The 27,792-nt window shown below is 42.3% G+C and overlaps 1 protein-coding gene across 2 annotated transcripts in view; it reads left to right on the forward strand.

The window, feature by feature from the left end:
• Positions 1-27,792, forward strand: part of MRPS27 (mitochondrial ribosomal protein S27) — a 110,231-nt gene that overhangs the window by 76,402 nt on the left and 6,037 nt on the right. The window contains exons 5-11 of one of the 2 annotated variants that reach the window (XM_055555057.1): positions 4,278-4,392; positions 9,792-9,870; positions 14,125-14,240; positions 18,273-18,375; positions 21,210-21,352; positions 23,308-23,478; positions 25,683-26,844. In XM_055555057.1, the coding sequence (XP_055411032.1) occupies positions 4,278-4,392; positions 9,792-9,870; positions 14,125-14,240; positions 18,273-18,375; positions 21,210-21,352; positions 23,308-23,478; positions 25,683-25,922 (967 nt within the window). In that variant the 3' untranslated portion in view covers positions 25,923-26,844. Of the gene's footprint in view, positions 1-4,277; positions 4,393-9,791; positions 9,871-14,124; positions 14,241-18,272; positions 18,376-21,209; positions 21,353-23,307; positions 23,479-25,682; positions 26,845-27,792 lie in introns of those variants that run through there. The other variant, XM_055555058.1, reaches the window with a different exon arrangement.

Below are 27,792 nucleotides of genomic sequence, written 5' to 3' on the forward strand. Positions count from 1 at the left end.
CCTAAATTGATTTCATGTTGTCACTTAGTTGAAAATACCCTGGTCACGGCTGTCTGGATTATTAGGACTCACAGAGCAGAGATCACACCAAGTAGCCCTGCTCCAGGATGGGAAAGGGAGTTAGCTTAGTGAAGACCCATGTGAGCCTGTTGACACACCTTCCAAAAGGAGATGATTATATTAGCTATGTGAGGTCTTGAGTAACTTTGCCTTTAGGCTTCTAAGAAGTAAAGTGTGACAAAAGATTTGAGAAGAAAAGACTTCTCTGTTTCTCCATGTGTTAAAAGGTAGCCTCAGAAGGTTAGCGAAAGGCTGTACACAAATTTTCATCTCAGCTTTAAAGGTCTGTACTAGATCCTGTCGATCTTTGGTACTCTTTCAAAGCCTGAAAATGGTCTGCTGATCGTGAATAAAAGAAAAGGGTGTTTGGTTGGGTATGGTCATGGTGCTCTTATTTTAAAGTCCATCAGAAAGAAAAGAAATAACTTTAGTGGTCAATGGAGACAACCTAAAGCAGAAGATTAGATTTAAATGAGATTTAAACAGTCTTGGGTGAAGGAGGTAATTGACAATTTTTTGTTTTTGAAGGAAAAATAGACTAAACCTAGCAACCACTATTATCAAAAACATCTGTAACATCTCGCAACACCCTTTCCATCTTTAGCATTCATCATGTCCCCGCCCCTTGTTTTATTGTTAAACTGGTTTATATGGGGTTGGCCAAAAAGTTCATTTGGATTAATGTGAAAGATGGTACAGAAAAACCTGAACAAACTTTCTTTTGCCAACCCAATATGTTATTTTTGTTGCTGTTGTTCAGTTGCTCAGTCCGACTCTTTGTGACCTCATGAACCGCAGCACACCAGGCCTCCCTGTCCATCACCAACTCCCAGAGTCCACCCAAACCCATGTCCTTGAGTCGGTGATGCCATCCAACCTTCTCATCCTCTGTCATCCCCTTCTCCTCCTGCCTTCAATCTTTCCCAGGATCAGGGCCTTTTCTAATGAGTCAGCTCTTTGCATACTTCAAAGTATTGGAGCTTCAGCATCAGTCCTTCCATTGAATATTCAGGGTTGAGTCCTTTAGGATTGACTGGTTGGATCTCCTTGCAGTCCAAGGGACTCTCAAGACTCTTCTCCAACACCACAGTTCAAAAGCATCCATTCTTCAGGTCGTAGCCATGGTCCAATTCACATCCATACATAACTACTGGAAAAACCATAGCTTTGACTAGACAGCCCTTTGTTGGCAAAGTAATGTCTCTGCTTTTTAATATGCTCTCCAGTTTTGTCATAGCTTTTCTTCCAAGGAGCAAGCGTCTGTGGTGATTCTGGAGCCCAAGAAAATAAAGTCTGTCACTGTTTCCATTGTTTCCACATCTATTTGTCATGGAGTGATGGGACCGGATGCCATGATCTTAGTTTTTTCTGAATGTTGAGTTTTAAGCCAGCTTTTTCACTCTTTTCTTTCACCATCAAGAGGCTCTTTAGTTCTTCTTCACTTTCTGCCTTAAGGGTGGTGTCATCTCCATATCTGAGGTTATTGATATTTCTCCTGACAGTCTTGATTGCGGCTTGTGCTTCATCCAGCCTGCATTTCGCATGATGTACTTTGCATATACGTTAAATAAGCAGGGTGACAGTATACAGCCTTGAGGTTCTCCTTTCCCGATTTGGAACCAGTCTGTTGTTCCATGTCCAGTTCTAACTGTTGCTTCTTGACTTGCATACAGTTTTTCCAGGAGATGAGTAAGGTGGTCTGGTATTCCCATCTCTTGAAGAATTTTCCACAGTTTGTTGTGATCCACACAGTCAAAGGCTTTGGCGTAATCAATAAAGCAGAAGTAGATGTTTTTCTGGAACTCTCTTTTTCAATGATCCAGTGGATGTTGGCAGTTTGATCTCTGGTTCCTCTGCCTTTTCTAAATCCAGCTTCAACATCTGGAAGTTTTCAGTTCATGTACTGTTGAACCTAGCTTGGAGAATTCTGAGCATTACTTTGCTACTGTGTGAGATGAGTGCAGTTGTGCGGTAGTTTGAACATTCTTTGGCATTGCCTTTCTTTGGGATTGGAATGAAAACTGACCTTATCTAGGCCTGTGGCCACTGCTGAGTTTTGCAAATTTGCTGGCATATTGAGTGCAGCACTTTCACAGCATCATCTTTTAGGATTTGAAATAGCTCAACTGGGATTCCATCACCTCTACTAGCTTTGTTCATAGTGATGCTTCCTAAGGCAATATTTTTGTAATAAGATTATAAATGCCCAAACAGGGAATTTATAATTCTAAAATATACCATAGAAGTTAGCATAGTGATCAGTGTTGATTAAAGCTCTTTTATTATTTGTTAAAAACCTATCATGGGCCACAAATTGTGTCAAGGACCAAGGAATCAGTGTTGAGCAAGGCAGTCACCCCCGCCCCCCTGATTGCTGTCCAGGAAGCCTTCAGGCTATCAAGGAAGCATCCCCATCTTTAGGCAATACAGCTGGTATTTCACTTGACTTTAAAAGTTATAATAATAATAAAATTAGCTTTTAATTGGTTGTTACACTTAAAATCTCAGATTTTTCAGAGTTACAAGGAAGGAAGCTCAATTAGCTCAGCTACTGATTTTAAAATGTGAGGGAATGCGTGAAATACTAAAAGATATGTTTTCATTTCTATGCAGGGGATCTCATTAGACCGTATCTAGGGCACTTATACAATGGCTTTTCTCTGGCCAGGTCACTCTCATCTTAAACACAATTTGACATATTTCTATCTCTCTGCTTTTAAAGGGGTTAATTCTGTAAGGAAAGATCAAGTGAGAAAAACTTTTTCCAGCCAAATGAAAAGCATTCAAAAGACTAGACAGGGCTGCATGACTAAATTTGAAAAATATCTTCAAATCTTATTTTTGTCAAATCTCTCAACAGATCACTAATAAACAGCCAAAATTAAGTACTACTTCTCACTTGCTCTCTTTCTCTCAGCTTTTACTTTGGCAGAAAACCTGGTCAGCAGGAAACTATCCCAATACCAGATGGCAGGAAATAGCAGGTGGCAGATTGAATAACTGGCCTCTGAAAACCCCCAGTATTAGCCTGTAGCCCCAACTCTCAAATATGGCATAAAATTCTTTCACTTTAAGTTTTTGTCTTGCCTTTTGTTTTTACAATAAGAAGACAAATTGACTTTTTTAGTTTTGTGGGGTCCAGAGATTGACCTGCTTCCACTTCCTGAAGGTTCAAAGAAAAGGTGCAGACTTGAGCTGACATAACATGATGTTTGAGGAACCGTCCAGGTGTAAACAGATAAGCAGCTAGAGGACAGCACCGCCCTTTACGTGGCCTCCTCACGCCTGTCGCCCCTCTCCTCCCGTCACTCAGCCTCATGGCACAGACCCCAGGAGCAAGCAAAAGCTGCTCCAGCCAATGCGTGCCAACTCGTGGCAAGACTACCATTTGAATTCCCTTCCAAGTTCCATTCCTTTGTGGGAATACTGGTACTATATACACCTCAGTTTGGACAGCTTAGGCCTTTAAAAACCATGTGGGGAGCAGCAGGAAGCAAGAGGAGGTAGACTGAAGCACTGGAATGGAGTTGTGTGAAAGTCAGAATGACCGTGGGTCCTGGAGGGCCTGAATGTTAAATTTTGCTCATTTTTTTTTTCTTTTTTTTTACCCTTTCAATTCACTGAAGAGTGTCCCAATCTCCCCTAAGTGCATCAAGAAATAGCAGTGTAACTCACAGCTGATTTTCCTCTAAAATTGCTGTGCTGTTCTAGTTTTCATCTTTTACTTCATCTGTTTTAAACCTCTAAAGTATGAGCTTCCATTGTTGTTGTTATTCAGTCACACAGTTGTGTCCGACTGTCTGTGACCCCGCGGACCGACCACAGCCCACCAGGCTCCTCAGTCCATGGGATTCTCCAGGCAAGCATACTCGAGTGGGTTGCCATTTCCTTTTCCAATGAGCTTTCATATCTGTCTTCTAGTAGAGCATATTCCTGAAATCATTTTTCATAAATCTCATATTAAAACAAGATGTTGAATTAGGGAATATAAATAAGGAGTAAAATTTTTATAATATTTTTATTACTGTTATTTTGCCTTCTCTTTCCCATTTCAGATGTTAATGAGTTTTATCCTCAAGTTTTATTAGCTGTTGGCCTTCCTGACTTTAATGATCATCTGTAAATTCCTCAGAGGGGGACCTGCTGATGGAACATGGATTTTGGCATTGACATCTAAGAGTTAAAACCAGTTTTTTATCTTCTTGTGTTTTATTTAGATTTCGGCACAGTCCCAACTGCTGGTACTTGAGAAATTGGACTATCCACACCTGGATTAGACAGTGTCTGAAATACGGTGCACAAGACAAAGCCTTATATACCCTTGTAAATAAGGTGAGTGGTTTGCTGGCATTTGCAGCTTATTCTCCTCAGTTTAGGCAAAATGGTGCCTGTACCATTACATGTTCCATTATAGTACAGCAGAGAATAGTACAAGAAATAGCTTTTAAATTTATTTGCCCTCAGATAACAGAATGGGAAAGACTAGAGATCTCTTCAAGAAAATAAGAGATACCAAGGGAACATTTCATGCAAAGATGGGCTCGATAAAGGACAGAAATGGTATGGACCTAACAGAAGCAGAAGATATTAAGAAGAGGTGGCAAGAATACACAGAAGAACTGTACAAAAAAGATCTTTATGACCAAGATAATCACGACGGTGTGATCATTCACCTAGAGCCAGACATCCTGGAATGTGAAGTGAAGTGGGCCTTAGGAAGCATCACTATGAACAAAGCTAGTGGAGGTGATGGAATTCCAGTTGAGCTATTTCAAATCCTGAAAGATGACTCTGTGAAAGTGCTGCAGTCAATATGCCAGCAAATCTGGAACACTCAGCAGTGGCCACAGGACTGGAAAAGGTCAATTTTCATTCCAATCCCAAAGAAAGGCAATGCCAAAGAATGCTCAAACTACCGCACAGTTGCACTCATCTCACACACTAGTAAAGTAATGCTCAAAATTCTCCAAGCCAGGCTTCAGCAATGCGTGAACCATGAACTTCCAGATGTTCAAGCTGGTTTTAGAAAAGGCAGAGGAACCAGAGATCAAATTGCCAACATCCGCTGGATCATAGAAAAGCAAGAGAGTTCCAGAAAAACATCTATTTCTGCTTTATTGACTATCCCAAAGTCCTTGACTCTGTGGATCACAATAAACTGTGGAAAATTCTGAAAGAGATGGGAATACCAGAGCACCTGACCTGCCTCTTGAGAAACCTATATGCAGGTCAGGAAGCAACCGTTAGAATTGGACATGGAACAACAGACTGGTTCCAAATAGGAAAAGGAGTACATCAAGGCTGTATATTGTCACCCTGCTTATTTAACTTCTATGCAGAGTACATCATGAGAAATGCTGAGCTGGAAGAAGCACAAGCTGGAATCAAGATTGCCGGGAGAAATATCAATAACCTCAGATACGCAGATGACACCACACTTAAGGCAGAAAGTGAAGAGGAACTAAAAAGCCTCTTGATGAAAGTGAAAGAGGAGAGTGAAAAAGTTTGCTTAAAGCTCAATATTCAGAAAACGAAGATCATGGCGTCTGGTCCCATCACTTCATGGGAAATAGATGGGGAAACAGTGGAAACAGTGTCAGACTTTATTTTTTGGGCTCCAAAATCACTGCAGATAGTGATTGCAGCCATGAAATTAAAAGACGCTTACTCCTTGGAAGGAAAGTTATGGCCAACCTAGATAGCATATTTGAAAGCAGAGACATTACTTTGCCAATAAAGGTCCGTCTTGTCAAGGCTATGGTTTTTCCAGTGGTCATGTATGGATGTGAGAGTTGGACTGTAAAGAAAGCTGAGCACCAAAGAATTGGTGCTTTTGAACTGTGGTGTTGGAGAAGACTCTTGAGAGTCCCTTGGACTGCAAGGAGATCCAACCAGTCCATTCTAAAGGAGATCAGTCCTGGGTGTTCTTTGGAAGGACTGATGCTAAAGCTGAAACTGCAGTACTTTGGCCACCTCATGCAAAGAGTTGACTCATTGGAAAAGATTCTGATGCTGGGAAGGATTGGGGGCAGGAGGAGAAGGGGACGACAGAGGATGAGATGGCTGGATGGCATCACTGACTCGATGGACATGAGTTTGTGTGAACTCTGGGAGTTGGTGATGGACGGGGAGGCCTGGCGTGCTGCCATGGGGTTGCAAAGATTCGGACAGGACTGAGCAACTGAACTGAACTGAACTGAACTGAATCTTTTAGAATGGAGCTGGTATAAATTAATCAGCACATTAAAAATAAAGATTCCTGTAGCTGTGGCTTTTCAAAGCATAGTGATTTAAACATGGAGAGGTGAAAGGAAAAAGTAAACCAATCACAGAAACTGTTGGTGGTCATTTCATTCTTGATCCCTAAGTCTTGGGGTTTTTGCCTAGTTTCCTTTGGTGACGTTAGGGTAAAAGACATGACCATTTTTCTAGAGTACAGTCTCCAGAACATTCATATCTCTTACACATTTTTGAAAAGACAGACTTCCTAGATTATTCAGAGCATGTCTTCCTAAGTCCCTCAAGCCCCAGAAGCCCCTACAATTAGGTCTTTCTGAATGTTCACCCAACGGCTGACTCTTCATTCCCCTCTTAGTATGAAATAAGGACAAAATGAACAAAAGTTAGAACGTTGTTATTGTGAATCTCAAGCTACAATCCTGGTTTGACCCATAACAAGACTTTAATAATATTTCTCTGGAACTGTATTATATCTGTAGTGTCATTGAACCTTCTGTTTTTTAACTCAAAAAGAAATACTAAATTTGTTTTTGGAAGTCTTTGTTCCTATGACTTACTTGGTTACCAGCTTAACTTGATACACGTTGCAGACAGATTGTGTGTGAGATGTTGGGTTGGGTATGGCATTGTCACAAAAATGGGCAACATCCTATTCTTTTCCCTTGGGAAGCTTATAATTTGATAAAGTAGATAAGCGGGTTCACAAATAAATCTACTATTTCTATCTTATTTTTTATTGTTACTAGTCTTTTAGTGAAAAACACACCAGACAGAGTCAGAAGAACCAAGCTATAACAACATAAATTCTACCAATTGTTCTTAACTTTATGCAAATGAGCTTCCCTGGTATTTCAAATGGTAAAGAATCTGCTTGAAGTACAGGAGACCTGGGTTCAATCCATGAATTGGGAAGGATCCCATTGAGAAGGGAATGGCTTACCTACTGCAGTATTCTTGCCTGGAGAATTCCATGGACGAGGAGGCTGGTGAGCTACAGTCCATAGGGTCGCAGAGAGTCGTACACGAGTGATGAACTAACACTTTCACTTTAGGCAAATAGTAAGTTTATTCTTTGGAGTCTTAGTTTTTTCAGCTCTAAGTCAAGTGAGGTGTACCAAATCAGTGATTTCCAACCTTGGCTGCCCATTAGAGTCATGTAAGAAGCTTTTAAAAATTATAGATGCTTTCTCCACCCCCAGGATTCTAATTTAATTGGTCTTTCTGGAACCTAGGCATTGGTATTTTTTTTAATTGGTTAAAAAAAATTTTTTTTTTTAGATTTTATTTTTTTAGAGCAATTTTAGTTTCACAGCAAAATTGAACAGAAGGTACAGAAATTTTCCATATGTTCCCTGTCCTCGCACTTGCGGGGATGTGCCTCCCCCATTATCAGCATTTCTCATCCAAGTGAGCCATTTGTTACAGTGATGAACCTGCATTGAAACACAAATCACCCAAAGTCCATGTTTACATTAGGGTTTACTCTATGGCTTTGAACAAGGTATAATGACCCACATCTACCATTATTGTATCATACAGGCTAGTTTCATTGCCCCGCTCCCCAGCCCCTGCCCCCTTATCCTCTGTGCTCTGCCCATTCCTACCTCACTGGTGTCTTTTTAAAGCTTACATGTTGATTTTTGTAGCCAGGATTGAGAATCACTGACCAGTTGATTCCTAAGTTTCTTTTCTTCCAGCTTTAATGATTTATCATTCTAAAATATTTTGTTTTTACCCTGCCTTAGGGATTATTGCAGATTGAATGACTGCTTTGATCAAGTTAAACACTGCACATGGGCTGCAACTTTTAAAACAGTAGCTTCTGAACATCTTTTTTTTTTTTTTTTTTTTTGTATTTCAGCACATTTGAGGCATTCTGTACAGTCTGCTAGTAATAGAGACTCAGTTCAGCAGAGACTGACAACTGGGGTTTAGGATTATCAGAATTTCTCAAGGAGAATGGGTGTAATTGGAAAAAAAATTCCTTGGATGTTTCTGGTGGTTGATGGGAGTGGGTAATCCTACCGAGATAGGAATTTTAAATAAATATATAACCACAGTTTAGATGATTAGTAGTCAGACTTCATTGTGCATGAAAATCACACAGGAAGGCACTAAAATCTCAGGTTTCTTGGGTCTTTAAAAATTCATAGACAAGAGATAACGGATGCTGGCAAGAAGAGGGCAAAAAGGGATCCCTTATGCACTGTTGGTGGGAATGTAAATGGGTACAGCCAGTATGGGAAATAGTATGGAGATCACTCAAGAAATTAAAAATAGAAATACCATATGATCCAGCAAATCCACTTCTGGTTATATATCCAAAGGAGGTGAAATCACTGTCTCAAAGAGACACCTGCAACTCCACGTTCACCGAAGCATTATTAACAACAGCCAAGCCATGGAAACCTAAGTGTCCATTTACAGGTGAATGGATAAAGAAAATGTGTGGGGTGGGGAGGTGGGGGGAACCTGGGTCTCCTGCATATGCAGGCAGATTCTTTACTATCTGAACTACCAGAGAAGCCTGTACATACACATACAGTGGGATATTTAGCCATTCAAAAGGAACTTCTGCCGTTTGAGATGACGTGGACAAACCTTAAGAGCATTATGCAAAGTAGAATAAGTCATTTAAAGAAAGACAGATAGCTCATGATCTCACTTATGTGTGAAATCTGAAAAGGCAGAACTCATAGAAACAGTGTAGAATAACGGATATCAGGGTCTGGGGAGGGAGGCTGGAAATGGGGAGATGTTGGTCAAAGGATACAAACTTCCAAAGATGAGTAAATTCTGAGGATCTAATGTATAGCGTGATGACTGTAGTTAAGAGTACTATATTATATTCTTGAAAGTTGCCAAGAGAGTAGATCTTAAATATTCTCATCACCACTGCCACCAAAAGATCGTTATGTGAGGCAATGAATGTGTTAACTAGCCTTATTGTAGTAATCATTTTGCAGTATATATGCATGTTAAATGATCATGTTGTGCACCTTAAAATCACACAATGTTACATGTGAATTATATTTTAATAAAGTTGGGAGAAGAGCACTCTAAGGACCAGAAAATGCTGCATAGTGTGATTAATGTGTGCCTTCTCTTGGGACTCCATTTTTGTGTTGATATTCATACTTTTTTAAAAGAATCACTGAACCAGTGGAATGTGGTTGTTTTTTATATCCTTGGTTTGGTTCAGGGTTTTTTAAGTTATGATGAGGTGTTAGAATTGAGCTTTATTTTTCACGTCAGTTGTCTTGTATCAGACACCCACTCACAACTTTCTCACCCTGACCAACAGTTCCAATTACCAAGCTGCATGAGTCACAGCTTTTATTTCACTGTCACAGATGCCGTAAAATGATAGTCAGATATTTTAAAGCTAATGGGAAGAAATTTTTTTCCTGAATAATACATAGGCATATATTATAAACTGAACTTAATGAGTTTTTTCTCTTATTTTACTTTTATTTTTATTTTCATTGCAGGTCCAATATGGTATTTTTCCAGATAACTATACATTTAACTTACTGATGGATCATTTCATAAAGAAAGAAAATTACAAAGGTATGAAATCAAACCAAGGTCCATTTATAATGGATCTACCGTTCCCAGAGGGAAGTAAATATAGGCACTTTTACCTTTTTTTAATTTCTTAATGACATCTGTATATCACTCTTTCAGTCAGAAATAGATGCGCAGTTGATTGACCTTATCAGGTGGCCAAATAGGAGACTCCTATCCAGGTCTTCTTTCCTCTGAGTTTCTCAAATTTATTTATTCATGTCTCTTTGGGCAAAGGACAGTGAATTTAGTTAATGCAATAAAGCTCCCTGAGCTTCCACAGCTAGTTAAGGTTATATTATAACCTTATATATTCAGCTATTAGCTTGACTTTGTTTTAAGCACAGTTTGCTAACTTTGTTTTACTTACATCACAGTTGTTACAGCATGTGAAGTGTATAAGCATAAAATCTTATACTGGAGAGAGTAGCATGCTCACTATGAAGGGAAGTCATTTTACCTCCATAGGCTTTTGTTTCCCTGTCTCTGACGTAAGTGCAGTGTTCAAACTGCCATACAGTTGTGCTCATTGCACATGCTAGCAAGATCATGCTCAAAATCCTTCGAGCTGGGCTTCAGCAGTATATGAACCAAGAACATCCAGATGTCCAAGCTGGATTTACAAAGGCAGAGGGACCAGGGATCAAATTCCCAACATCTGTTGGATAATAGGAAAAGCAAGGGAATTCCAGAGAAACATATTTCTGTTCATTGACTACGCTAAAGCTTTTGACTGCGTGGATCACAACAAACTGTGGAAAATTCTTCAAGAGATGGGAATACCAGACCACCTTACCTGTCTCCTAAGAAGGCTGTATGCAGGTCAAAACGCAACAGTTAGAACTGGACATGGAACAACAGACTGGTTCCAAATTGGGAAAGGAGTATGACAAGGCTGTATATTGTCACCCTGCTATATAAGTTAAATATAATTTATATGCAGAGTACATCATACGAAATGCTGGGCTAGATGCATCATAAGCTAGAATCAGGATTGCTGGGAGAAATACCAACAACTTTAGATATACAGATGATACCACCCTAATGGATGGCAGAAAGTGAAGAGGAACTAAAGAGCCTCTTGATGAAAGTGAAAAAGTTGGCTTAAAATTCAACATTCAAAAAACTAAGATCATGGGATCTAGTCCCATCACTCCATGGCAAATAAATGAGGAAAAAGTGGGAACAGTGACAGATTTTATTTTCTAGGGCTCTAAAATCACTGCAGATGGTGACTGCAGCCATGACATTGAAAGATGCTTGCTCCTTGGAAGAAAAGCTCTGACAAACCTAGACAGCATATTAAAAAGCAGAGACATCACTTTGCCGATAAAGGTCCATCTAGTCAAAGTTACGGTTTTTCCAGTAGTCATGTATGGATGTGAGAGTTAGACCGTAAAGAAGGCTACACCCTGAAGAATGGATGCTTTTAAACTGTGGTGCTGCAGAAGAGTCTTGCGAGTCCCTTGGACTGCAAGGAGATCAAGCCAGTCAATCCTAAAGGGCTCCACCCTGAATATTCATTGGAAGGACTGATGCTGAAGCTCCAATACTTTGGCCCCCTGATCCAAAGAGCCAACTCATTGGAAAAGACCTTGATGCTGGGAAAGGTCGAGGGCAGAAGGAGAAGAGGGAGACAGGATGAGATGGTTAGATAGCATCATCAACTCAATGGACATGAGCTTGAACAAGCTCTAGGAGATGGAGATGAAGGACAGGGAAGTCTGGTGTGCTGTAGTCCATGAGGTTACAGAGAGTCAGACAGGACTTAGCGACTGAACAATAAGAACAAAGAAAGTGCATCGGTGATCTCTGGAGTTTTCTTTACCCCCAAATCCTGTGGCTCCATGGAACTAACCTGAAGTGGCTCTTACCTTCATCTACAATAAGGGGGGGACCAAGGAAAGAGGGGGATTGTGGCAGACCCTACAGAGCAGTCAGGTGGAGCCCTGCCAGTCTCCGTGGATGGGGAAGGATGGTACAGCACGCTTGTGCTCTCAGCTACACAGACAGTGAAGAAGGAAAGAGGAGGCTGTGCCATTGTATGAAGATACACCCTGGCTTCCCCTTCCACCATCTCATCCTCAGGCTTGGTTCTGAGCTTTGCCTGTGTTGTGGTAGTCACTACCTCAGGACACGGATATGGACTGGTGGTCCTTTTCCTTTTTGACGCCTTGCTTCCTGTCATTGAGTTACATCCCTCACCCTCAGCCTTTTCCATTGCATCGGGATGCAGTGGTTAGGCTGGGCACCCAGGACCTCTCTGCTTTCTCTTCTCTCTCGTAAAACTTGGAGCTGTTGACTGCCTAAAAATATTTGCTGTACATTATTTTTTTAAATGCTTATTGTCCCTTGTCCATTTTCATTCCATTTTAAACATGCATTTCCTAAATTGAACTAAAACTAAAGATAATTTTTAAAAGATAATTCTCTTTTGCATGTTTCATCTTCCATTCTCTGTGAACATCACATTTTAAAATTCTTACTAGTTTATCACTGGAAAATTATGTAGTAGCAGTTTTCTCTCCTCTCTCTTGTTAAAGGGAATGTTGGAAGGGTAAAAAGAGTTTGGGGGTTCCCCCCTAAATTCAGAGTAAATGATGTTGAGAATTTTTGTAAATAAACTTCTGATGAAAATTATTGTTGTTTATGGCAAGAAATTAGAAAATATTATACTTTTGTTGTTAAAATAGGAAATATCAAAATACATAAATAATTATGGATGAACAGGAAATCTTATATAGGTCAATCTAATTTCACTTCCCAAGCTGACTGAAATGAATATAAATTAGAGGTGAATTTGATTTATTCATGTGTAATTTTGAATTCAGTATTGAACAGTTGGCAAAACATTTTTCTGAACTATATTTTTAGCTTTAACTTGTTCTTTTAAAATACTGGTTTGTTGGTAGGGTAGGGGACTGTTTGTTTATGTCTCTTTCAGGCTCTTTTTTGCTACTGACTTACTGGGTGACTCCTCCCTGGTCTGCCTGTCTGTCTCAGTTTACCCATTTACTAAAAGAATATAGCAATTCTTGCATTTGACCTCATTTAGAACCATGACAACACACAGAAAACCAGCTGGCTAGCAATAGCTACAAATGAGTGCTAACTCTTACAATTATGAGTATATGCAAAAACCGTTTAACAGAGCAGCTGTTATTCAAAACATTATATGCAGGCACTGTATTTTAAACAAATGTTAACATCTCTGATTTAACAACAAATAGTAAGGGAAAGAAATTATTTGAACTTGATTTTCTTGCCTTCCGCTTACGTTGTGGAATATTGAGGGGAAATAAATCAGATCTTGCTGAAGATCTGGTCTGTGATCAGCATTCATGTGGAAACAAGAATCTTCTGTGTTAAACTCAGGGACTTACAAGTTATGAATACGCATTTCCTTTCCATTCTTTCAACTCTTTTAAATTGAAGCTGATTGTCCTTTTCGTAGTCATCAGTTTTCTGTCTTTGAAGTAATACCTAGGATTTAAAATTACCTTTAGCATTCATCCTTTTTTCCCAAAACAGAAAGAAGGTTCCAGAACATACAGTGGGGCATTCCGCCCAGCCCTCTCCATCTCTTCTTACCAGGGTGACCTGGAAAATATACTTGCCTCCTTTCTGTATGCCTTAGCTCTTCCAGCTGGTGGACATGCTGCCTTAAATTTGCTCCACAGTTTATGAGGCATTTTCATATGTATTATGTTGTTGGACTATCCAACAATCTTGTGGAATCTATGGAACAAATGGTATTTTATCATCATGAAGGAGATACTGAGAAATCAAGTGGTTTATTCTGTGTCCTTGAGAACAGCGGCACAGTAGCATCTGATTTAATACCTAGCAGTATGTACAGTAGAAGCTAAAGACAGGGGAAAGACCTGCTTTACAGAAGAACTAGGACCACAGCCCACATTTAACGTCATGAGTCTTTGTATTTTTCTATCATGCCTCACTTTTTGAGTCTTATGGTTGTGCTAGTGGTAAAGAACCCACCTGCCAGCGCAGGAGACATAAGAGACGTGGGTTTGATCCCCAGGTCAAGAAGATCCCCTGGAGGAGGGGATGAAAACCCTCCTGGAGAGTATTTTGCCTGGAGAACCCCATGGACAGAGGAGCCTGGTGGACTACAGTCCATAGGGTCACAAAGAGTTGGACACAGTTAAAGTGACTTAGCATGCATGCATGCATAGCTAAATACAGATTTGATGATGTTACCTAATTTCCTAATTTTTGCCTTGATCTTCTTGTCAGATGCCTTATCTGTGGTTTTTGAGATCATGATGCAAGAAGCTTTCGAAGTTCCTTCCACCCAGCTCCTCTCCCTCTATGTTCTATACCAGTGCCTGGCAAAGAAGACAGACTTCAGTGTAAGTGACCTGTCTTGAAACAGTACTAAGAGCCTTAGAGAAGCAAGCAGCAGCTGCTCAGTAGGGATGTGGGGGCCAGAGGAAAGCCCTGCCCTCGGCATCTGGGAAAAGATACTTGCTGTCAAGCCCTGTGACCCTGCACGACCAGGTATGAGTGTTCACCCATACATTTTAGGTCCTGGGTTCTAACAAAGTGGAATTGAACGTTCTTCTGCTTGGAAGAATCTCCAGTGAAAGTCCTTATGTACATTATGAAACATGAGCTACGCTGAGTGCACTTCACACATTCAGAAATGGGTAATTGATGATCAGTGAGAGCTGGACGTGGCATGCCAATGAAGCAGTGAGGCAGCTAGCTTTAACCACAGCTTCAGGTATTAAATACTGGTTGTTTATTTTGTGTCAATATTTTCTTAAGGTTGCTCTGGGTCAGTCCAGAATACCAAATTTTGGTTTCATCTCTTCATTGTTATTGCTTAGTCACTAAGTTTTGTCCGACTGTGACCCATGGACTGTAGCCCTCCAGGCTCCTCTGTCCATGGGATTTTCCAGGCAAGAATACTGGAGTGGGTTGCCATTTCCTTCTCCAATTGTTTATTGCTCCCCTAAGAGTAACAGCAGTAATAACAGTAGCTAATACTTAAATAGCACTTACTTTACACTTCCTGTGTTCTTGGTGTTTTAGATTTGTTCATTTCATCCAATCCTCTCAACTCCGTGCAGATGAGAACACTAGGGCATAGAGATACTCCATAAAGTGGCCGAGCTCATAAGTGATGAAGCCAGGCAGTCTGGCCCTACAGACTTTGCCCTTAACCTCAAAGGTAACCTCAGAAAACACTGCTTTGGGTAGAAACTGGAAAGATCATCTGCCCTAGCTCCCATTGTAAAAAATTTATGGTGTGCTTTTGTTTTTCTGAAATGAATGTCATAGCCTGCAGCAAACCTCACATTCATTAGTTCATTAAATATATTTTGAGCAACTGCTGTATTCACTGTGTTTCAAGTGCTCGTTTTACAATAGTGAACAAACATTTCCTGCTTATAATCTAAGAAGAATATAGGCATTTAAAACAAAACATGGAATTCCCTGGTGGCCCAGTGGTTAGGACTCAGTGCTTTCACTGCCCTGGCCCAGGTTTAGTCCCTGTTTAGGGAACTAAGATCCTATAAGCCCCGCGGCGTGGCAGAAAAGAAAAATTTAATAAATAAAACACGTGACTATACTGAGCACTATAAAGACTGTATGGTAGGGAGTTTTTATTTTTATTTTAAACGTAAGTTAGGGAAGACTTCCTTAAGGAAGTATTTCTTTAGTTAATATTTGGAGCATGAATAGGAATTAACAGACTGAAGAGGGGAAGAACAATCCAAAAAAAGGAAATGTCACATGCAAAAGCCCTGAAGCAGAAAGAACATGGTCAGCAGAAAGGGGATAGAAGAAGGTAGGAAGTTAGAAAGTCTAACTGCCACAGAGAGGATTGTAGGATGAGATAAAAGTTAGAGAAGGTGGGTCATGCGAAGCTGTTTCGTCTGCATCTTAAACATAGCAAGAAACTACTGGAAAGTTTGAAGCAGACGGGTAACATGATCAGTTTTGTGCTCTAATCTAAGCACTCTGACCACAGCCACCCTGGCCCCCATCCAGTCTTAGCCACAACTATCGTAGTCGTCTGAGCAAGAGATGCTGGTGGTGTGGGCACCAGAACGTGCTGGGAGCTAGAGAGGAGTTGGTTGCTGTATCTAGGAGGCAAAGAAGATGTTGGGGAGGGAAATAGATGTAGAGGTAAAGGGTGAAAGCTGACCTCAGTTTCTGACTTGTTTGTGTTAATCGCTCAGTCGGGGCCAACTCTTTGTGACCCCATGGACTCTAGCCCACCAAGCTCCTCTTATCCATGGGATTTTCCGGGCAAGAATGCTGGAGTGGGTTGCCAGTTGCTTCTCCAGGGGATCTTCCAGACCCAGGGGTCGAGTCCAGGTCTCCTGCATTGCAGGCAGACTCTTTTATGTCTGAGCCACCAGGGAGACCCAAAAGAGTTGCCGGGTGTTTAAAAAAGGCACTCTGGGAAAAAGCTTCATTTGATGAGGAAAATCACTGGTTTGACTCTGAATGTGTTACATTTTGAGATACCTTTGAGACAGTCAGATTTCCCAAGGGAAATTGACATCTGAATGGAAAAATCTGGACTGGAGATGTAATTTATAAATCCATATATAAATGTTTACAAGAATCAAGACTGTGTTGGGACAAACGCCATGGGAAGATGGTCTGCATGTAGAACGCTCCTGAGAAGGTGGGTGAGATGAGGACTTTGATGAAGAACATTTAATTCAGTGGTATGAGGGCACAGAATAATGGAGCCAGAAACCAAGTTGAAGTGGATTATGGAGTGAGTCAGAAGTGCAAAAGGAGACAGCGAGCAGATGTCTTGACAGTGAAGGGGAGTACAAGAGGGAGGGAGAGAAGGAGGGTTTGTTTTGTATTAATGGGAGAAGCAGAAGCATGAAATGAGGAAACCTTGAAAATAGCTCCTGTTTTAGTCCATAACAGTACATGTGGTAGAAGGCTTGGAAGAGATCTAATATCTTATGTTAACACATCAGTAGCCTTTCATATAAACAACAGTAGTTGAGTTATTTCCAGACAGTCGTCAGAAAATGTCTAACACATTCGTTTGTTTTCATTTACCTCTGTCAAAGGCCTTTTGGAAGCATCACCATTGCAGCCGCCCTCACCACTCCCGATCGGTTCTAGCAGAGCAAGGATGCTGTTCATTTGGCCTTCAGCCCCTGTTGCATCCTGATACTATGGATCATGTTTTTCCCTAAAGAAAAGGAAAAACATCTTTAAGGTTCCATATTTATTATTCCCTGAGCCCCTTTTCATGCAGTTTATGTGGAGGGAAGTCAAAGCTGTGAGTGATCTGCTTTTGAAAGTGAAATGACCTCCTTAATTACCAGCTCTCTTAACTTCTGTGTGCTGCAGAAGCGCCTGTGGAGGCTTTGTTTTTCTCCCAAGGTCCGCTTGTTTCAAAGGTTTAGTAAAACCTTAAGAAATTGCACTTGCATTGCACAAAGGTCATTCCCAAGAAAGGTTTTGGTGCCCATTAACACCAGGGGTGCCCCACTTACCCCTGGCTGCAGGGGTAGCTTGCACACCTTGTTCATTCTCTGACCAGTGCAGGGCCACCTGAGCTTTGTGTTCTGTATTTCTAAGCCAGAACAAAGACTCGAGCTGCTGTGTGCTCCTGCAGCGCCGGCACCGAGACGCTCAGGGCTCTCGTTGTCCGGGGAGTTGCCAAGGTGCTGCTCGGGCCTGCGGTCACAGTGAGCCCTGTCACCGCCATTGCACATGTGCAGCAGCCTCAGCAGCGCTTGTGTTTTTGCCTCCCGTTTCCCCGTGTCTCAAAAGGCTTCAACTTTATTGAAGTGTAATGTTGCACCCTGGGTTGAAAGAAGTGATCACTAAGTGTTTCTGATTGCCTAATTTATTTTTAAGAGGCATTAATCTGTCTAAAAGCAGTCTAATAGTTGTATTTACTTGAACACTATGAAGTAGAAGGAGTCTTATTGCTGAATTGTTTAAAATTCAGAAAGCCTGCTCTATCGTGTCATAGCAGTGTGAGTACAGAGCCGACAGCGTGGGTAATCTTTATTGATTGCCTCAAGGCCGTGTTGATCCAGAGTAGGCTCTTTATTTTTGTTTTGCTTTTCTGATTATAAAAGGAGCTGTTATTCACTGCCCCAGATTCAGAAAGGAATGAAAAGCACAAAGAGGAAAACCAGAATTGCTTGTAATTTCACTGCCTAGAAATCTGTTAACATATTGGGCGTTTCTGTTTTGCATTTTTCATCAAACATAAATATCTTTTCTTTATAAAGTCAGAATTATGGAGCTTTAGTATGATTATTTTGTTTCTTTTACCTAATGTTATAGCATATTCTTTTTCCCTCTTGTGTCATTAATGCTCACATTTCTGCATACAGTAAGCATTGCTTGGCTACACCATGACCTGCTGTATTCTGTTTCAGTGGGAAGAGGAGAGGAACTTCGGTGCCTCCCTGTTACTCCCAGGCCTGAAGCAGAAGAACTCAGTGGGGTTGAGTTCCCAGTTGTACGGCTATGCACTTCTTGGTAAGCTGGAGGGCCTTACTAACATTGTTCTTCACGGATAGGAACTGATTCCTTCTTTTACTTCTTAATAAAATTATACTTCTTAATTATAATAAAATTATAATTTGATTTAGACTTGTGAAATTCCAGTACAGCTCTCATTTTTAGACATAAAACTGGACTTTGATGGCCTTACAGTTATTAGGTAAGACAACAAAGTGGGATTTAAAAACCTTTCGCCACTGGCAAGGTGAGAACTAGTTCTGATGGCTCTTGATTATACTCAGTGGTAAACAGTGTGAAGAAGCGATAAAGAAAGGAAAGTTCTGGTCCTCTGGGAGAACTAGCCAGTAGACTCTTCCCCGGTATTAAAACGATCTTCCTGTCTCTTTAAACCCAAGTCCAGGAGGAAGAACATTGAGTGCTTATTGTGGGTATTGTTTTCAGGTGGGGGAAGAGGACTGCAGAGAGCGGCCCTGTGGGAGCGCACAGAGGGACGCGCTAGTGCACTGTGAGTGTGCCACGCACAGGGCGGCGGGCTTTGCTTTAGAGCCCGACTGCATTGAATCAGACAGGCAGCAGGGGAGGGCCTTTTGAGGAGCGGCCTTGGCTCTCAGCAAATCTGAGCACGTAACATTCAACAAGTGTGCATCAAATGTGTCCTGATTTACAGAGTTAATTAAATTCATATTATTTCATTAGCCTTCCATGCTGTCTCCTAAGCAGATAGGCGTTTGGGAAAGTACCTTCTCCCAATCATGTACTGTGTCTGCCCTTTACCTTTGTTTTCTGAAAACCATCTAAGTTACAGCAGTTTGACTGCTTTTGGAGTTGATCTTCACCAAAGAAATGCAATGTGGCGTTCTCAGGTGCTGATCCTGGTAGAAACAGACTCAGAGGAGTTCACTGGGCGGCTCTCAGACTAACAAAAGAGTTGACCACTCTTTTTAAAAATCACTTTTTCCAGTGATCATGGGAGTGCCAGCATCTCTTCAGGATCTTGATTTCAGTTCTTCTGGATAAATACCCAAGAGTGCAGTTGCTGGCTCATATGACAGTTTATTTTGTTTCGAGGACACTCCCTATCGTTTTGCATGGCAGTTAGTGCCATTTTGCATTCCCACCAATAAGGCACAAAGGTTCACGTTTCTCCGTACTCTCACCAACACTTGTGTTTTGTTTCTTTGATAATAGCCATCCTGTCGAGTGTGAGATGATAATTGTGCTTTTGATTTTGGTTCTGATGGTTGATGACATTGCTCATCTTGTCACATGTCCACTGGCTATTCTGTGTCTTCTTTGGAAAAATGTCTATTCAAGTTCTTAGTCTGTTTTTAAATCAGTTTATTAGTTTTTTGTTGAGGCATAGGTGTTCCTTATATGATTTGGAGATTAAAATGTATTTTATAAGATATTATCAAATATATTGTGAAAACTAAAAGATAAATCATTTTCTCTTATCATCTACGTTTGATATTAATTACAAGTTTTTGCATTTACCTTCAGAGGAGCACTCAGGAATATATCACTGCATGAATTGTCCAGGAAGTTGTCAGGGCCAAGAAATGTACTTTGTTGTTCCTGATTCTGAGCAGAGGCCTGAGTGCTTTGAATCTGGCAGCATCAGATTCAGATCCCCCTGCTCTCAGCGTGTCATGTGCGATGTAGCCTCATTTACCTCCGACATAAGCAGCTTCCCAGAACGTGACTGCAGCCAGCCCCAAGTATCTTAAAGGTCTAAAATTAGCTGTCACCTGATGAGCTTTGTCTGTTTATGTTCCACTACAGCTTTCCCAAATCCTCCTTCCCGGGAAAGATAAGTGAAGGTAGATTTAAGACCCAGCAGCTCAAGGTGACTTTGGTCGTTAGTTCAGAGAACATCTCTATTCCCCCAGGAATCCCAAGACAGCCTCCCTCCTCACTGGGGGACCCTGCTGTCAGCCAGCCACATCTTCAGCTCTAGTTATGATTGTTCGAGGTTCCAAGAGAAACACTCATATCCTGAGACCCACAAGGATGACGAGGACTCTATAATTAAAATGCTGATGCAGCTCAACTAAAAGAAAGAGTAAAGTGAGATTTTCTTCTTTTTTTTTCATAAGGATAATCAGTGGACTGTTGCAGAGCATTTTTAAAAATGTCAAACATTTCCTGGCAAGGAAAGTTGTCAGATGTTGACACAATTTTTCAGTGTAAGAAAGTTGTAAAATTTCTTTTTTGGAGCAACATTTTGTCTTGAAACAAAAGTCGTATTTCAGTTGTTTGCTTTGTTGTATAAGGGTAGCTCCATTTAGAGGCGGGCTTCCCAGGTGGCGCTAGCATTCAGGAACCCACCTGCCAACACCGGAGACGTAAGAGACATGGGTTCATTCCCTGGGTTGGGCAGATCCGCTGGAGAATGGCATGGCAGCCCACTCCAGTATTCTTGCCTGGAGAATCCCATGAACAGAGGAGTCTGGTGGGCTACAGTCCATGGCGTCTCTCAAAGTTGGGCACGACTGAAGCGACCTACCATGCATGCACGCACACTACTTAGAGGCAGATATAGCGACCTCTGTAAATTTCCCTCAGCCCTCGCGATAGTCTCCAGCAGTCCAAATGAAAAAGTAAAAAAAATAATAATAAGTCCATACAAGTTTATATTGAAAAGTGTGTACATTGACTTTTACCACGTTTTTCATCATCTATCTGAAATGTCCTTATTCACTGAATGGGATGAGTCTTGGTAGAGATTTGAAATGATCCTCCATTTCTCAAGCTGCCAGCTGAGTATTCACTTGTGTCTTCAAGTCCTCAGTCTCAGACGTAGTGGGAAGCCACGGCTAAGCCTTCTTCATTGTTCTTTTTGGGCACAGGGAAGGTGGAGTTGCAGCAGGGGCTGCGGGCTGTGTACCATAACATGCCCCTTCTGTGGCGGCCAGGCTACCTCGACAGAGCCCTTCAAGTGATGGAGAAGGTGGCCTCCTCCCCAGAGGATGGGAAGCTGTGTAGGGAAGCGGTGAGTTACCCAGCCCTGATTCTGGGGGATTTAGCATCTCCTGTCCCTTATAAGTCAAGCTGTGGATTTGTTTTCCTTGTCTCCCCCAGCCCCACCTTCTTTATCTCTATAGATTCATGTATTTACTCAGTTGAAAAGGAATGAAAAAACCAGACATTCTCAGTGTTACTGACAAGCACTAGAAAATAAGATTCATGTTGATTGTATAGTTCACTGTCGGGAGGAAAACTACTCTCCCAGGAAATTCAAGCTGAGTTCAATAAAATACCGTTTATTGCCCTCCACCACTACCATCACCAAAGTAAAATCTCAGTAGAAGCTCAAGAGACATGAAGATTTTATTTTTTACTTTTGGCATTTCTGTATCTTCGTGTAGTCCTGAGAGACTGACTACCTGTCAGAGTTTTCCTAAACTCTCAAGAAATGAGTTTAGGCAGTAGACATGGCGCCATCTTTCTTTCTTCCCAGTAAATCATTCTGTGGTGAATGCATGATGCAGAGGAGGTCTGGACCAGCTGTCCCTTTCAGAGTTCTAAGGCTTTCGGTTTGTCCAGACTAGGACCCTGTCCTCCCATCAGCCTCAAAGCTCATCCCCCTTGGTCACCTCCGGCTCTTCATTCTGCAGAGTTCCTAGACTTAGCTCAAGCCATGGGAAAACATGTGGCAAGCTTACGCACGATAGGGAGCCATAGTGCTCGCTTCTGTTTAAGCAGCTTTTGTAGCCAGAGTCAGGCCTCAAAGGACATCAGTTATTTCGTTAACAAAGTGTGAAAGTTGACTTTGAGCTGTTTGTTTAGCCTTGACCCTATCACTCAATCTCACCCCATGGCTTCCATTTTGGTCTCAGGATACAAAAGTCTGGTCCCTCTACTGGCTCCTTATACTGATGTCTAGTGAGTCATTATGTTCTCTGTGAGACATTTATACCAAAGCATACACATTTCTGAATATATATTCATGTTTTAACCCTACTATAGTCAGTACTAGTGATTGAAACACAAAATTAGACAAATGCTGTGCCAGGGAAATACTTACTGCATTTTGAGCCAGACTTGCATTCTTTGTGTTCTGACTTCATAGAAATGTGATTCAGATGTCAGCATTGAATGTGATATGTGTCAGGTTTGGGTATAATGTATTAGTGGCATTACAAAGCCTTGGAGTCTTTTCTGGCTTTTTGTTCTGAGTTGACGTGAACAGAATTCATTAGTATCATACGGGTGTTAATGCTGGCCTTGAGGCTGTTTCTGTCCCATCTCTGATGATCAGGCCCTCCTCAAAGGAGGTTGCCCCAAAATGAAGGAGGTAGGGGAGAGGGGTCAAAACAAAAAAGAAACCTTCTGTTTCATAATTTACTTACTTTCTAAGTCACAGAAATCCCCTCTTACAATAAATTTCGTATATGCTGTCTGGTCTTTATCAGCATATATACATATATAGATTGGCTGATCCCTAATCTCTGAATGTCCTGTGAGTTGAATTTTTCTCTGAAGGAGGCCCCCGCCTAGATTCAGAGGCTTTATCGTACTTTCAGAATGGCCGGTTATTGGTTGTGGTCTGTAGTGGTTTTTCTTTCCCGTTCTTCCAATTCCAAACCAATTAAGGAAGAAAGACATGGAAGGGGTGTTACTTCATTGCCCATCGGGCATAAGTCCTGGATTCCTACCTGGCTGATTAAAAGTGAAATCAAAAGCCACTCTGCTGATTCACTTACACAGATGATTCTGAGTTTGCTTATTGTTCCGTTTGTTTTGTACTAAGTGTTCCATGCCATGTGACAAGGTGTTTCTACTGTAAAATTACATAACCATTTCTGGTTTCTGTAATTTAATAAGAGAACTCTTCTCGCGATTTTTTAGGTCCCAGGCTTCCCCTCCCTTTCCCTTCTCCAGCCTCCCTCCCCAGTGCTCTCAGGGCCACAGGGTATTTAGTCTCTGCCCCTCTCTGCTCCACAGCTGGGTGTGCTGGACAGGGCGCTGAAGGCTGTGACTGCTCCGGCCCAGGAGTCTCCAGAGGAGCAGCCCCAAGACGGTGAGGAGAGCCCGGCGTCAGAGGAGCTGATGGAGCAGCTGGACGTGGAGGAAACCGAGCGGTCCAAGCTTCCCCGATACCTGGAACGGTATGAGGTGAGTCAGGGCAGAGTCGAGGCCCCTCAGCTGTGTGTGAAATGTGCTTCTCTGCCGTGGTGACAGACGAGCAGTCCTGTCATGCATCAGTGTTGCACAGAAGGGCATTGAAAACTGTCATCAATAATCATACTTTTATCTCTTTACACAGGAAGTGGTCTGAAACAAATGGAATTTTTATACCCCTTTTTGTACTTGAGCGAATCGGTCACAGTTTTGTTCCCTAAGGCAGCATGTCATTACCTACCACTCATTTCTGACGGGCGGGTAATAGCCTTCCTTCCCATAGCAAGCACCTGACTGCAGCCCTGGGTGAAGAGGAGCTGGAGATTGAACCCTCTCGATCTCCAGAAACCCAGGTAGAAACCGCAAAGCCTCATTTGAGTCTGATGGAGATGAAATGCAGGTATCGTCTCTTGCTCGGCTTTGTGGCATGTGCTAAGGCCCCTGGAAATGCCCTCTGGGCTCCATGGACAGCGTCAGCAGGTTCCCGCTGCTGTTTTTCAAGGGGCTCTGGCACTTAGGCTGCCGTTAGTAACCTTCAACTGTGTGTCTCAAAATGCTCTGTGGTTGGAGTCAGGGAGGAAGAGCCATGTTCAGAGTTTAAACCCCTGGCCTCTTCCTTGCTGTGTTTCCCATCCGTCTAGAGCAAAGCAAAAAAACTGCTGCCTGAAGGAGAATTCATCATGTGAAGCAGAAAACCTTCCTCCCTCCCCGCTGACCCAAGGTGGTGTCCTTTTGGTCCAGAGGGATATACACTTTGCCAGGCTGCCACATTTAAATCTTTGCAGGAATGGAGCCAGCTTTGGGAAATCTATTTCCGCATGTTCTAAGAAGGATTCTAGTACTTTTGGCTGTTTTTCCCAGTCTTCTCTAAGGTCATCGCTCAACTCCCCTCCAAACTGAAAAAGGAAGGTTAATCAGTGTTTTCAGGGTACACAGAGAATGAGCGGCCATGTTAAGAATTTACATACTTGTTGTTTCCTCTTAACTTTGCAGGTTTAGAAAAGCTAAAAAGCAAAAAACTCTGCTTAGCCCCATAGGTTATCATTCACCATATTCATATTGCCCACTCCTAAAACTTACAACCTTTTCCTTGTTTCTTATATCTTTAATTTCAGAAAATAGAGATCTGTGCCTGCATTAAATTCTTAGCCCTTGCTCTTCCACAATCCTTTTTTTTTTAATTCACGGAAAGAAAAGAGACCAGTATTTCTTGACTGCTTGCTGTGTGTTAGACACTTTCTTTTCTTCCTGGTGCCTGATTTTTGTTAGTCCCAGGTAATCTGGGGTTTATTTTTATATGACTGAACCATCACATGAGGCCTTTGGCTGCTGCTTGAAGCCCACGGACCCTTCCTACCTTTCAGCCCCTGCTGTTAGAGCAGGCCTCATCACATACGCCAGTAAATTGCGTTTATTTTGTGGAACATGGGATATGTGGTATATGCTAAATCTGGGGCCATAAGTGGGTCTCTGATCTACATCTTGAGGCACTTAAGTAGATTAGTGGTTTTAGTACTTTACTCCTCCAGAAATATTACAATAGCGACCAAATCGAGCTGCCATTTCAGATGGAGCCATAAGCAGTCAGAATGTCAAGGCTGACCTTTCATGAAGCACAGCACGGGGAGGCTTATAATAGTGAAAGCACTCACGGGAGCTGTTTAGTATGCCATTAGTAAGAAAGCCTTGACATGACTTCTGTCTTTTGAAAGGAAAACTGGTTAGGCAAACATTTATCCCAGTTCTTCTAAAGGAAAAGCTATGGATGGGTTCACTCCATTTTATCAGCTGCTTCTACCATTTTGTTTGCATCTTAGGGTCCTTTTTCATGGTGTTTGCTACTTGGTGAGAAAGGAAATGGAGGTTCTTATACTTTTGCAGTCTTTGTGGTTTGAAACAAATTATACAGAGAATCACAGCATATGGAGTTCCATTTACTGTGTGTGAGTGAAGGGGAAGAAATCACATGTGGGGCATCTTAACAGAATTGCTGTGCTGAAAGCAAAGAGCAGAAGCTATCAGTGCCTGGATTAGAGGCAGCGTGACAGGCTTCCAGTAAAGTACCTTGTCCTGTGAGCAGAATATGTGCAGATTTTGCAATGACTTAATCTCTTCTCTCTTCCTCTCTGTATTTTTCATCTTCCTGCCCCTTCCACATCTCCTTGTTTTTGTTTTGTTTGTGCCCTTTGTTCCAACAGGCCTTACATTCTAAGCTGCAGGCTCTGGGCAAAGTTGAGTCTGAAAGTCTTCTGACCCTGACCACCCAGCTTGTGAAGGAGCAGCTCCCCACCTGTGAAGCAGAGGATATCGCCACCTATGAACAGAAGCTGCAGGAGTGGCATCTGGAGCTGGTAAATCTGATTCAGAGAGAAAAGGAGATGAGAGAGAAAGCCAGGCTCGAGCACGAGGCTCGAAGGGCAGCAAAGGCAGCCGCCTAACCAGACCCCGCAGGACCTCCCCAGACCGCCTCAGGATTCGCGGTGATGGCAGCCTCAGTGTCCTCTGTCCACTGTCTCCTGTTCTTAAAGCACACCCCCATGGTACCGAAGCCACGTTGTTCACACATCAAGCCACGTAATCACCCACCCAGACGCCAGGAAGGCTGTGGAACCGCCAAAGTGGCAAGTGGTCAGACTGAAGCCACACCTAAGTACCTTATCTAAGGGCTCTTGAGGCTTGTCGTGGAATTCCTGGGAGACAGGTCAATTTTGAGCCTTGAAAGTCCCTGATACTTAGCGATGGTAGTGGGAGAAGACGTGACTGAAGAACCCAGTCTCAAGCACAAGCTTTTGAAGGTTTCTCTGTCCCCCACCGATGCCTCCTGCGTGCGCTGAGATCTCCCTCCCTGGTCTCCTTAAGTGCAGGCTCTCCTCCTGAGCTTGCCCTTCCCAGACCTGAACTGGGAGAAGTTCAGTACAGGAGCAGGCACAAGACCTTCTGGCTTTCGAATTTCAGAGACCCCAGTGGCATGTAAAAACTCTGGAGGAGAGAGCTAGGCCTGGCTCTGCAGCCTCCCTAGCTTGGCTCCCCACCACGCTGGGGTGACATACAGCTTGTTGTCTCAGCTTCCCATCCAGTAGGTAGAGTGAGTCTTCTGTACATACACGCACAACTTATGAACACACATTTCAGTTAGAGGCTGGAGAAAGTGAGAGGTGGGATGGGGCTTGCAGTGTGTTGGAAATGCGAATGATGATACAACTGTCAGGAGGTGGAGAGTTCCTCCTGGGGTTTCCCTGTGGAAGGTGTCAGTGCAGCCGTGGCTTGCTGTGTAATTTTGCCCTCGTGTGTACTGTATACTTTTATACAGGATTGTGCTCTTTTATCAAGAACCTGTGGAAATAAAATGTTCTAGGATCATGTGGTGTATTCTTTGTCTTCACAGTAAGGGAAGGGAGAGGTAGGGGATTTTGAGCTACTATGATTTTGAGCAACATATTTTCAATCTTCCTCTATCAGACTTGGCATTTATGGTAATAAAAACCACCACCACCACAACAAACATCCGTCAAGGAGGCCCTGAGCACCAACTCCAGCAGGCCTGTGAGGGAAGCACTGTTAGCCCATTTTTGAATGAGAAAACTACTCACTTACAAACTAACTAATGTGGGGTCAAGCTCGCTCATGTTCCCTCCATACATACCTGCAGTCAGCATCCGACACAGGGCCTGAGTCTTGCTCAGGTAGAGGATCATGACCTAAAGTCAGTGCTGACATTCCGATTTATCGGGGGACTTTTTCAGCCACTCCGTTACTTCATCAAGAGGCATGAAGCATCTGGTTGATAACTTCAGCTCGTAGGTTTGCCTCCATTTTCCTTCTTATCTATCCCTGTCCCTGTGGCACTTTACTTCCAATCTACAAGAAACCACGTCCCCGTAGTCAGAGCCGGCCCGCCAGCCTCCTATCACTGATCCAGGATCTTAGAGCTGGAAGTCCCATCTCCCTTTGATCACGTGACTCCTGCTGAACCAGCTCTTTCTTGTACTTCTTACCTGCAAACCCTTAACGCTGTCACTGATCACCACCTGGATCTCCAAAATTCACACGTTGCTTGCCCTCCCTCCAGTCTGGGTCCCCTGGGTTGGCCATCCCACTGATGCATCTCTATAATTTCTTCTCTTTCCCTTTATCCAGGCCCATTTGCCATGCACAGATCTCTATCCTTGGAGCCACATGTTACGGGGTTGAATTGTGGGGCCCCCCCCCCCACCACCACTATTGAAAAATATGTTGAAACCGTGACCCGAGTGCCTTAGAAACTAACCTTAATTAGAAATAGGGTCTTTATAAAGATATTCAAGTTAA

This window comes from Bubalus kerabau, chromosome 18 (assembly GCF_029407905.1).
Source record: "Bubalus kerabau isolate K-KA32 ecotype Philippines breed swamp buffalo chromosome 18, PCC_UOA_SB_1v2, whole genome shotgun sequence".
NCBI lineage: Eukaryota > Metazoa > Chordata > Mammalia > Artiodactyla > Bovidae > Bubalus > Bubalus kerabau.